The 13,278-nt window shown below is 43.1% G+C and overlaps 1 protein-coding gene across 1 annotated transcript in view; it reads right to left on the bottom strand.

Annotated features, from left to right (window-relative positions):
* Patj (PATJ crumbs cell polarity complex component) overlaps positions 1-13,278 on the bottom strand; it is a 284,333-nt gene that overhangs the window by 217,685 nt on the left and 53,370 nt on the right. Inside the window, exon 15 of the mRNA XM_051164507.1 lies at positions 2,622-2,756. Within this exon, the coding sequence (XP_051020464.1) occupies positions 2,622-2,756 (135 nt within the window). The remainder of the gene's footprint in view (positions 1-2,621; positions 2,757-13,278) is intronic.

The following is a 13,278-nucleotide window of genomic DNA, read 5'->3' as shown; positions in this document are numbered from 1 at the left end:
TCTAAAACCGTGTCCTCTCATACTTGAGACAGAAGCTTCTAACTGTTCATATCATTCAACTCAGCCTTTCTCTTTAACGCATTTTAGGTAGGTAACAACTACTAACTAACTGCAGGTGCATCCAGCCTGTGTGTCTTCTTTCTCATTTCACTTTGATCAAACATAAATTTTAGAAATCTCTAAAATCAGGAACCATTACTACCAGGTCAATTTATTAAATTCAACCTGGTGATTTGAATGTGAAATATTCCCCATAGGCTTCTGTGTTTGGATACTTGTTTTCTAGACAGCTGGGGCGCTTGGGAAGGGTTAGAACCAATAGGGGCTCAGTGAAGGAAGTGGCTCAACGGTTACAGACCCTGAGGACTTAGAGTTGGGCCCCATTTCCTGTTCAGTCTATGCTTCCATGACTACCGATGCAAAGTGACACGCTGCTTCATGTGCCTGTCACCACAGTTGTCCACCATGATGGACTGTATCTCCTCAAACTGTAAGCCATAATAAACCTTATCTAAACTTCTTGTTGGAGGATTTATCATGATAACTGTAAAAGTAAGTAACACACTGGGGCTTCTTGTAGGTGCTTACTCTACAGTCCTCTGGTTCCCTAAGACAGCACTTTGCCATGCAGCTCAGCCTGGATTCACCCTGCCTTTCTCTTTATCTCTTTGATGGCCTCACGAAGCAGCGATGGAATAAACAAGAGATGAGCTGACAGGAGACATGAGCAAAAGTATTCTACCACAAGTTAAGAAGCCAGCATCACATTTTCTTCTATGTAAGAAATGTTGATTTCTGTGTGTTATGACGGTGGTAGACCTTTCCAATCTAATTAAATCTCTCCAGAAGGTCACATCAAGGCAGAGTTGCTTAGAAACCAGGTAATTAAACTGTGAATCCCAACCCAGTATGTGTAACTGAATGTAGGACCATCAAAATATCAATAGTAAAGGATTTCATATGTATAATAAGCACCAATTAACTTAAAATTGAACATGTAAGAAACCGAAGCTTTGTTCTAGCAGGACTTGCCATTGCTACATCACATGCGGCCTTGGTTTTGAACATACAACATGCACTGGACGATGCTAGTGCCACACAACACTAACAAGTATTGCCTAAAACAGTGGTTCAAAATGGAAACTATGCTTTTATTGATCAGTTTTTTTTTTAACTTATAGAAATGTAAAGTTTTAGTTGTGGATATATCTAAGTAGAACACTAGCCTATCATACCAAAGGTCCCAGGCTCGATCCCCAGCATCACCTCAAAGGGGGGCTGGAAGAATGCAGACCTGAAATACATGGTTGAATTCTTTTCCTGCTGTCATTCTTTAGCCTGTAAATGTCAAATAATGACATCTTATTACATTAAAATGTTTGATCTTTAAAATTGTAAAAATGTAAGATTTTAAAAATCTTTAATAAGTGGAGAGACTGCATACCAAAGAATTATTTTAAAATAAATTTATGACTTATTATCAGCAAATGTTTATGCCAATATATACAGGGTTTGGTAAAAATTGCTCAGGTGACAAAGAATTCTGCAGTGGAAGTTTCAGGTTCTTTAAAAACTCAGTTATGTTATGTAAACAGGTTTTTGTTTCAATCCTAAGGGTGGGATATGGGACTGCCTTAGTTTATCCATAGCTGGTAACAGCTTCGTTCTGCTCAAAGAGAGGCGTGGTCTTTGTAAGCTGCAGATAGTTTAATACCGAGGACTCTGAGAGGATATAAATACCAGAGCCCAAAGAAAGAAAAGAACGCTTCGAGACAGACAGAGAAAGAAGCCTGTGGCTGGACTGCTGGATATGCTGACAACTAAGATTGGTATTTTCTCAAAGAACTCCCCAACCCTAATCAGCCAGAACTAAGTCTAAAAAGTCTACATGCCCTGTCCCTTCTAACCTTCTTTCTCTCCTGCCTGGGTTCGGGGGGTAGATGTATTAAGGAACCCCAAATAAAATAGCTTAAAAACTAACGCTTACAAACAGTGCCTACAGAGTTCTGCCCCAAAACTTCTCTGGACTGGCAAGAGACTTGGTAGCTGGAGAAAGCCCATTGGAGGCAGCCCTACCGTGAGGGGAATCCTAAGGGGACAATCTTAAAGCTACACACAAGCCTGAGTTGCTCAGTTCTTCAATAATTTACAGAAATGACCAAATAGAACCTGAAAATAAATATGACTGCTGCTGCCAACAAGAATCGGGGGGCCATGGATGGAGCTGGAGAGTCGGCATTCAAGAGCACCTGCTGCTCTTACAGCAGACACCAGGCTTGACTCCCAGCACCTAGATCCTTCTTCTGATCTTCAAAGGCACTAGGCACATGCACAGTGCACATACATACATGCAGGCAAAACACATATACATCTATCAAACGTTTATGTCAATCATTTAGACAAGCCATTTAAAAGGATGTTCAAAGGCCTTAACAGCTAGAGAAAAATATGTTTTTTTAAAAAGTGGTGTCTGCTTTCTGCATTACCCAGTAAGCCGTTGGTATTTCTCGGTATAAACAAATCCCATTACATTGGCATTAGTGACACTGTTAATTGGTGAACTCACGTTCCTGGAACTTAAAATTTCTTGCCATGTCCTTTTCTTGCCCTGTATGTTTTACCTCAAGAAGTTCATCCTCTGGCTGTAGGAGGTTCAGGGTATCCACAGGACCACCAGGAGCAATTGATGAGATATAATGGTGCCCATCGAAGGAATCTACTTCCACACCAAGCCTCAGAGTGTGGATAGGCAGCAGCTGCAGAGAGCACACAACAGTGATATCAAACACAACAGGGACAAGACAGCTGTTAACCAACCCCCATCAGGTGCCATTCAGACACAAAACCCCATCTCTCAGAACCAGTAACTAAAATGCTAAAAGAAGACAACACAGGGAAAAGAAGCAGTAAGTATAAAGTTAGGAAAGGATTGCTCTTCCTCTTCTTCTGTGGCTTCTGTTCAGCTTGTGAAAGCGGATATAACGACAAGCAAAAGAGCCTTCCTTCAAGTCCAGGCTCCAGGTTCCTCGCCCTTCCCATGTTCCCAGTGTTCAAGCTGTGTTTCACTGTTCTGCTGTACTCCCCACCTCAGAGCATCCTACCTCCCCTCTATTCCCTAAGCAACCTCCATTTACACTCTCCCACCAATAGAATGAAACTTCCAGGAATCCCAAGTTAACAAGCATTCAAGTGAGGTCAGGACCACCCGAACACATCTCAGTCTCAGCTCCAACACACTGTGTTTATGATTCTCTTCTTTCTCTTACCTGGGTTGGTGGCCAAACTCTGAGCTTCGGAAATGGCAGGAGCTCTACCACTCTAATTCCAGCCTTGTTTTGTTCTGTTTTGTTTTTAAGACGGGGTCCCATGCAGCATAGGGTAGCTTCAGTTCACAATCCTCTGCCCTTTACCTCTCAAGCACTAGAAGTAGACACTAGCCTACCCACATACAGTTCTGTTTTCTGGATTGCCCCAGAGCATCACGGGTTGCTAGACACCCCCTTTGTATTCAGTCAGAGGTCAAGAGAACATTTCTGAGTTGGGGGAAACAACCATTTCTGCTCTGGGATTGCTTCTGTTCGTTTTGAAGAACTCTTGTGAGCTAAGACATGAGTCAATGTTGAAAGACTCTGTCAGAAAGATAAGTATCTTAGCTGCATTCATCTTTGCTGGGTATAGAACTCAGACATTTACCAAGCTTAACTTTCGAGGTGGATCCAAAGACTCTCGCCACAGCTATCTAGATGCAAGTGCGCCAACACTGTTTTACATTCGCTGTATTGGCGGTCTGCTTGTATACACACCAGGGCCATCTCTAATTATTCTAGACAAGGAGATCATCCTTTACAGGTAGCAGAGCATCCTCAATGTGGTTTTCCCATTGTTTCCTCTGTTCTCTATGATCCCTCATCCCTGAGCTGCTCAACCTTCTCTCGGGCAACTGTTTGAAGTCTCTAGAGCTTGAGTCACCTAGGGCTCATTTCCATCCCATAAGAGCCATGTGGACAAAAGGAAGTGGTACGCAGTCCAGCTAACTAACAGTTTACAACAGGCACAAGGGACATCTGGCCCCAGGCTAGCTTTCTGAAAAAAGAATTACTCTTAGCCACCAAGTACTCTGGGCTGTTCTAGCACCCTACACAAACAGCTGGGTTGTTGCTACTGGTCTCTGGGCTGTTCTAGCACCCTACATCAACAGCTGGATGGTTGTTACTGCTCTCTCTCTGGGCTGTTCTAGCACTCTACATCTATAGTTGAGTTGTTGTTACTACTCTCCCTATGTGATTTATTTCCCACTGCTGCAATACCACTCTCTTGTGTTGTCACTATCAAATCATGCCAATCAAAGAAGGAGCTGGATCACTTCCTTAGAAGCTCATTTCTGGGTAAGCCAAGACTCTCAGGTAAATGTTTCTGTAGTAAGCTTCCCAACCATTCCATTGGCCCTGCCTTCCCTTTCTTTGGGAGCCAGACAGCACAAGACACAGAGTTGTTGTGTTTTCCCACAGACCACCTCCCGTGGGGAGCTGAAGCTATCTTATAGAGAATTATAAAAGCAAATTGTTCAATTTTCAAAAATTCTGAAAGCCAGTTGTCAAATATAGCCATATTTGAAATTAAGTTGTATAAAGTTGCAATTAAATCATATTAAAAATAAATGTAATACTCAAAAGTCATCACTTCCTAATTATTTATATTTTGTTGCTTTATTTCCCTGAAGAGATATGCATCTGTAACACATAAATATTCTAACACCTCAGGGAATATCAATCAGGTAGACAACTGAGGCAAAGTAGCAGATGAAATGGGTGGCCTGTTTAGCTGCCAAATACAGCTGGGACAAGTCCTGGCTCTGCAGAAGAGCCTTTGACAATAAAGTGATATTTGTGAGCTGCTTTCCAATTCAGTCATCAGCGATGCCACGCTGGCACCTGGAACTGGCCACAGATACCAGTAACTGCTGCAAACTGGGTGGTTTCGTTCTCTTCCTGAGAGCTGCACTTCGACTTTTACATCACTGACCTACCATAGATCCAGGTCCTACTAATAGGCAACAAGCAACGCAAAGCGGCCTTGGCCTTCAGAACTGACATCCACTGTGGCAGAAGGAGTGATGTCTGGGTGCACAACAACCAGCCAACAGGCAGCATGATCAGAATGAGCCCATGGAGTGAAGAATGCAGTGAAACACAACCAAGTGCGGCTGCTAGTGACAAGCAAGTGTGCACTGATTCCAGCGAGTGCTGCAAGGAGATGCTCTCGGTCTCAGTTTAGGAACAACTGGTGGCGTCATTCTGTAAAACCAGCCAGGTAGGTATAAAGGGAAAGAGGCCTATGAGGGGATACTTCAAAGATAGAATGAGTCGGGCCTATGACAAGTCTGCTGGGGGCTATGGCAGAAGGTAAACAGAAGGGTAACTATTAAATCTTGTATGTGAACAAATGAGTAGATGGTGCAGTGATTATATATATGTACATGAAAATAACTACCCAACACATTAAAAAGTATTACTGTCCATACTCAGAAACCTTTACTATATACCTCATCAAAGGTGAACGGATAGAAAAGATAAAACAAGAGAAGTGTCTCTAATCTCCCTTCTAGTCCCCTCCAACTACTGAGCTATTCAACTTGTGGGTTCCCATTGCCTACATCTGTGGGACACTGAAGTCAAGCGCAGGCCAGGCACTGAGGGTCAGGAGAGACTCACTTGTGGCATGCCTGGCTCTCCACACACAGGGCTGAGCCCCTTAAGGCTACTTTTTCATATATCTGTAAATGCCATATACTCTCTAGAAAACTTAATCTGCAGACAAAATACATACTTTATCTTCAATCATGATGCACCAGAAATGTTTACGAACTCTGTCAATCCAGGGGAACCTACCTAAAATTAGTTCTGAATCAGAACTGGAGTGCAGCTGGGCTTCTGGGATGACACGTTCCATTGCTGCAGGCTTCTCTGCAGGAGCAGGACTGTTAATTACCTGTCCCATCTGCATTTAGCAGCCAAACAAATCAACTACCTCATCTTTTAGTTGTCCACCCCCTATAGTACACCAAGTTCCTAGGCAGAGCAGAAAGTGCGAAAATGACAGGAGTGGGCACAGCAGATGATTGATGGCTTCACACATATTTATTATCATGTTTTTTTGATGCTTGTTCTACTGAAATTGACAAAGCTATGAGCAGTGGAGTTCTCTTAATCCTGCCATGACAGGTAAAGGGTGTAAATTAGTAAATGTATGTATCTGCGGAAGGTGAGACCAAGGGGTATACTGTCAATGTTAAAATGATGAAGAAAGATGAGACTGAGGAAACTAGAGCCTCTAATCCAAAGTTTAAAAAAAAAAAAAAAAAGCCTCTCCTGAACCAAACTGCGATGCAGGCATTTGGCTAAGAGCTCTACATGTAGGATCCTAAAACAAGACATCCAAATGCTCAAGTGGAAATAGAAATACTATCGCTCCAGGGTGGAACACTTCCGGAAAGGACTTCTCCAAGGAGGTGTCAAGAGGGTGGAGGAGGATATTTCCAAAAAACACTGAACTCAAAATAAAACGGAACAGAACAGAAGGAACCGCATGGTTGGCTCTCCTCATATGCACACAAGTGAGAGCACCAAATACCCATTCATGCTCAAAAGCAGGAAGTTACTAAATTTAGTATAAACAAAAAACAAGTATTCCAAGATGAAGGCTACATGGCTTAAAGGAAAATGCTGCTTGATCCCCTCAGAAGGCATGAGAACAGCAGCCGGTCCAGTAAGGCACCACTTACTCAGCATTTGCTTATCTCCTCTAAAATTTTGATTTCCAATATTCAGAAACATATACTATGATAAGGAATATTGACAATCTTTTCAACTTCCTCGTAAAAGGCAAGCTCCAGGTGCCCTCCATTACTGTAGGTGTCATCTGCCTGGCCCATGTAGTATCTTGAGTTGTAATCTGTGTTCTAGCCCTGTATTTCAATCACTCTCTTCTATCTCTGATCACAGGGTTTCCTCTGCCTAGAATATGCATTTATTTTTTTCCGAATCCATTCTTCAAAATACAGCTCAAATGGCATTAAGCATTTTCCATCTGTCTTAAGGAAACACCACATCCTCCCTTGCGCATGCTTTAAGCATTTTTATAATACGTCCAGAGCCATTCTCAACACAGGAAGGAGAGGATGAGATTAAAATTTCTTCCAGGAGGGCCTAGAAGAATACTCAGTTTAAGAACACAGGCTACTTTTTCAAAGGATCCGTGTTTGGTTCCCAGCACACACAATGGCTAACAACCATCGATAATTCCAGTTCCAGGGACTCTAACGCCATCTTCTGGCCGCCATGGGTTCTATAGGTATATGGTGCACAGACATACAGAAAGGCAAAATACTCAAACACAAATAAAAGTAAGATAAATGTGAAAAAAACTCAAAAGATCTCATCCAGGCTTCAGAATTACACTACTGCTAAGAGAGAACAAAAGAGGCCGTGAATTCCTAAGCTAAGACCCAGAGCATCACCTTGCAGCACTTACTGTAATTAGTACCTATTTGCTTGTCACTACCACAGATCAGTGCATTTCTCAAAGCTCTACCGAGAAGCTTCTTGCAGCAGATAACAGCATAGAGACACTGAACTGATGAACATGAAGAGGGTAAGAAACAGGGTGGTGCTCGGCCTTCAGTGGGATTTACACAGCAGACTCAGTACACAGGTCCTTCAGGGTGCACAGACCTTTGAGAAGACAAAGCAGGAAGACTGTGAGAGCCTGGGCAGGGTTGACCACTTCACAGAAACCACGTTTGGCAAATATAACAGGGCAATTCCATATACGAATCCCAAGCAATTATGATAGCATGTCCAAGATCTGCATAAACAGACCAAAGTCCCAGCATGGCTGAGGAGAGGGAAGCAGGAAATCTTACCACGAACTGAGAGCCTTTGGCATTTGCTGTCTGCTGGAAAAGGGAAATGAAGTTTTCTATCAGCCAGAGCCCACGTGCAGGAGCGGGCACAATGACCTGGACTCGGTGAGAGGGAAAAGCAGCAGCAGCAACAACAAACGTGGAGTCTGTGGGTGGAGGTGTGAGAAGATCTAGATGGGCAGCTGGGAAAGGTGAATAGGTTGAAATGCATTCACTGCATGAAAATTTCAAAGTATACAATTTTAATCTTAAAAAATGAAAAAGAGGTAAGGCAGGAGACACTGTCAAGAGAACAAAGCAACAGACTACAAAACAACCCTGAGATTCCATCTTACACCCATCAGAATGGCTAAGATCAAAAATTCAAGCGACACCACATGCTGGCAAGGATGTGGAGAGAGAGGAACACTCTTTCATTGCTGGTGGGAATGCAAACTAGTACAGCCACTTTGGAAATCTATCTGGCGCTTTCTCAGAAAACTGGGAATAGGGCTTCCTCAAGACCCAGCTATTCCACTCCTTGGAATATACCCAGAAGATGCTCCAGCACACAACAAGAAAATTTGCTCAACCATGTTCATAGCAGCCTTATTCATAATAGCCAGAACATGGAAACAGCCTAAGTGTCCCTCAATAGAAGAATGGATAAAGAAACTGTGGTACATTTACACTGCAATACTACTCAGCTATTAAAAACAAGGAATTCCTGAAATTCGTGGATAAATGGACTGAACTAGAAATGATCATAATGAGTGAGTTAACCCAGAAGCAGAAAGAGTCAAATGGTATATACTCACTTATATCTGCATACTAGCCCAAGGGGCATGTGCCATGAAAGTTTTCACTTACCAGGAAACTGGGACAGAGGGGAGGACATCCTATTGGGACTCTAGATGGGAGAAGCATGGGAGAATAGCAAAGTAGAAGGATACAGAGGGTCCTAGAAACCTACAAGTAGAACATTATGATAGGCAGATTTGGGCCCAGGGGTCCCACTCAAACTATGGCACCAGCCAAGGACAATATAGGCCGTAAACTTCAAAACCCCTACCCAGATCTAGCCAATGGACAGGACATTCTCCACAGTTGAGTGGAGAGTAGGGACTGACTTTCACATGAACTCTGGTGGCCCATATTTGACCACGTCCCCTGAATGGGGAGACCTGGTGGCACTCAGGGGAAGGATAGCAGGCTACCAAGAAGAGACTTGATATCCTATGAGCATATACAGGGGGACGAAGTCCCCCTCAGGCACAGTCATAGGGGAGGGGAATAAGGGGAAAATGGGAGGGAGGGAGAAATGGGAGGATACAAGGGAGAGGATAATCATTGAGATGTAATATGAATAAATTAATAAAATAAAATTTTTAAAAAATGAAAAAGAGAATGGTGTGTTTACTAATTCTTCTACTTACTAGTTATATATGTCTTTTAGAGTTTTTTGGGGGGGGCTGCTGTTGTTTTTGTAGTGGTGGTTTTGTTGTTTTACTTTATTTAAGGTAGAGTATCATGTATCCTAAACTGGTCTTGAAATCACTATATAGATGAGGATGCCTTTTCCTGCCTTTACCTCCGACATGCTGGGATTATAGCCATGCTCCGCCACAGCCTGTTGGTGTGGTGCTAGGACCTGAGCCCACGGCTTTGTGAGTGCTAGACCAACACAGCTACACCTCTACTTATTTTGTTTTGGCAGGTCTTTATTTTATTTTAATTTACTTTCTGAGAATGGCCTAACTTCTAACTCTTCTTTCTGTCTCCCAAGTGAGGCTATTAAAGGTATGGACCAGCTCAACTAGCTGCACACGAACTTTGGAAAGACACTTTGCCTATCGTATGTGTAATTTCCTCCTATGAGAAATAAGAAAGGCATTCTTCAGACCAGGAGAAGAAACAATTTTTAAAGTAGAGACCTGACCCAGGTGACAGCATGGTGCTGTTACTGCAGGCTCTGAAGAGCCCTGCCACACTATCTGCTCACTACAAAGAGGGGTTCATGTTGGCAGGCTCAGGAAGTACATTCAAGATTTTATTAAGTAAAATCTGTTGATATGTCTCGTCCAAGCAGGAGAACAGGGCCTCTTTTTCTGTTTCTCATATCCAAGGTATTACTGATGCTCTCTCATATTACACTGGACAGCCAGCAGGAAGCTATAAGATGAAGCTAATGTTTCTCCTTACAGCACTGTGATCATCTTTAAGAGTAAACACTTGCCAAGAAAGCCATCGCTAAAAGTACACATATTCCCAGATGCGGGAAAACCATGCTGGTGTCGTGATTTACAGCTTCCTAGAAGTACAGCTGCTAATGCTCAAGCCACTGCAAAGAGCTTCTGCCTCACAGGAGAGCGTGATCTACTGTCACGGCTGTCACCTGTGCAGATCTTGCATCACCAAGGCTAGCTATAGGGAGGCAGCCATCTAAAGAAAGTCATATGCTGGCCACATTTGCTTCTAGTCCTGAGAGTCCATCTTCCTGAGGGACTGTGGGAAGGGTGGAACCTGGACCTCATATCACCACGCCCTCCTGCTTCAAACCTTCCATCACTGGCCCCTGGCATCTCAGGCAAAGTCCACGCCTAGCTCTCTGCAGTCCTCAAAAACCTCAGTTAACATTTTCCCATTGTTAAGCTGGACCCAGATCCACTGGGAAAAAAACAAAACAAAACAAAAAACAACAAAAACAAAACCCTTTATTCCTCCCACTCACCAGCCCTTTGCCACGGTGGGGCTGCCGCTCAGTTCCCACCTTGCCACTTTCTTTTCCCCAACTCCCTGTCTCCAAAGTGAGTGCCAATTAGAGGAGTAGGAAGTACAGTGGTCCACAGCACTCAGACAACTGGAGGATCCATTCCATACTCTTTAAAAAAAAAAAAAAAAGGCCACTGCAAGGGCTGGAGAGATGCTCGGCAGTTAAGAGCACTTACTGCTCTTGAAGAAAACCAGGGTCCAGTTCCCAGCACCCAGATCGCAGGTCACAACCACCTGTTTCAGGGGGATAAAACACTCTCTTCTGGTCTACACAGGCTCCTGAACCATCCAGGCATAAATACTTACACATGTAAAAATAAAATTTAAGATAGCTACAGGAAAGGAGTGAAGATTCCTGACACAGAGAAGTGAAAGTATTTGAGAAATATTGAAAAAAATAAACATGGAATGTCAATTATTTTGATTTGATCATCATACATTGTACACATACATACCCCAGAAACAGAAATATTATACATTAACTGAAAAAAAAGAATACAACTTAGAAAGTAAAATGAACAAATTATTCTTGTAAAACAAAAAACAAACAAACAAACAAAAAACAAAGAAGATAACTACTTTTTCAAAGATAGGTGAACAAGAGGACTTTGGAAGCCAGGTATGGTGGCACACACCTATAATCCCAGGTATGGTGGCACACACCTGTAACCCCAGGTATGGTGGCACACACCTGTAACCCCAGGTATGGTGGCACACACCTATAATCCCAGGTATGGTGGCACACACCTGTAACCCCAGGTATGGTGGCACACACCTGTAACCCCAGGTATGGTGGCACACACCTGTAACCCCAGGTATGGTGGCACACACCTGTAACCCCAGGTATGGTGGCACACACCTGTAACCCCAGGTATGGTGGCACACACCTGTAACCCCAGGTATGGTGGCACACACCTATAATCCCAGCACTCTGGAGGCAGGAGGATCTCTGTGAATTTGAAGCCAGCTTGGTCTATAAAGCAAGTCCAGTACAGCCACGGCGACACTGAGAAACCTGTCTGGGGGCTGTGGGGGTGTGGGGGCGACTTTGGAATATATTATTTTCAACTTCCCTAACCCTGCTGTTTATTCTGTATCATAGGACATATGGTCCATGGAAGACATTTAAACTTTTTTACAGCTTAGAAAGAAAAGTTTTATAAAAATGCAAATGGCAGGTTAAAGCAGCCCTTGGGCAGTGACAGGGCCCGAGCTCTAGGATGCCTTACACAGCTTCCCTGGGCTCTGCCATGCATATTTGGCACCCAGAGTTCTACTGACTCATGACGAACTGGTCTTTCCCAGTGTCTATTTATTTAACTGAGCATACACAGGAATGGGTTTCATTATGGCACTGATTTTTCTTTAGGGGTTTCCCATGCACCCCAGCTTGGACTGGAACTTCAGACAATCTTCTTGCCTCAGTGTCCCAATGCTGCATCACTCTCCGAGCTCACTATGGTATGTTTTTCAAACATATGGCACAACACTGTCTTCCTACTCAAATTATCCTTCATGTCCCCTTTAAAAATCAACAAATTAAATTTTTGACAGAATAAAAGAATTATAGCAGCAAAGTGCTCTTGTGCAGCTCTGTTCATCTGCCCTCACTTGCAGCAGTTCTCTGGATCTATAGGGCACTAGCTAGTGGTCCCTGCCTGTCCACTCCCGTGCCCCTGTCCACGCCCAGATTCTGAGCTCTATGGACAGAGACTGACTCATTCCTCCCCACAAATGGTAACACAGTATCTAGCAAACAGTGGGGATGCTAGCGTACATATTTTCGTAATGAGTGGCTGCACACCACGCTGCAGCCTGACGCTGGTGTCATGTAGCTATACAACTGTCACTCATCTTATAAAGCCCCCCACAACCTCACCTGTGAAATGGGTTTTGATTGGCTTATTACAATTTTATTTACATATTGTAGGGAGAAAAATAAAAAGGTACTGACTTATGACTTAAATGTATAATTGTAATTGTAATTGTGGCTTTTTTGTTTGCTTGTTTTTTGAGACAGGGTTTTTGTGTGTAGCTCTGGTTGTCCTGAAATTTGCACTGTAGACCAGCCTGGCCTCCAACTCAGAGGCCACCTGCCTGTACCTGCTGAGTATTAGGGTCAAAAGCATGTACCACCTCATCCAGCTTGTAAGTGGATTTTTAAAACTTGTGGTGGGAGTTGGAGTTACGGCTCACTGGTTAGGATCACTTGGTGCTTTTCCACAGGACCCAAGTTCAGTTCTCAGGACATACCTCAGGCAGCTCACAAACTCCTGTAACTCCAGCTCCCAGAATCCAATGTCTCTTTTTACCTATCTAAGCACTGAACGTGTGCGTGTACGCACGCGCGCACACACACACACACACACACATACACAATGTTAAAAGTTATGGTGTTTAAGTCATAAGCCAATAACTTAAAGAGAAATAGCGTACGGACCTTAATAATTAAAACTGTTAGGTGGAAAACTTACACATATTTTTGTCTTATACACATTAAACAAATGAATAGGTATACTGACTAAAAATAGACAAACATACACAAAAAACAAAGAAATATGAAGAGACTGATGCAATTTGAGGAAAAAAATTTTTCCTCTTCCACT

Source organism: Acomys russatus, chromosome 2 (genome assembly GCF_903995435.1).
Source record: "Acomys russatus chromosome 2, mAcoRus1.1, whole genome shotgun sequence".
NCBI lineage: Eukaryota > Metazoa > Chordata > Mammalia > Rodentia > Muridae > Acomys > Acomys russatus.
The sequence above is the reverse complement of the archived record's forward strand: the minus strand, read 5'-3'. Positions and strand labels throughout refer to the sequence as shown.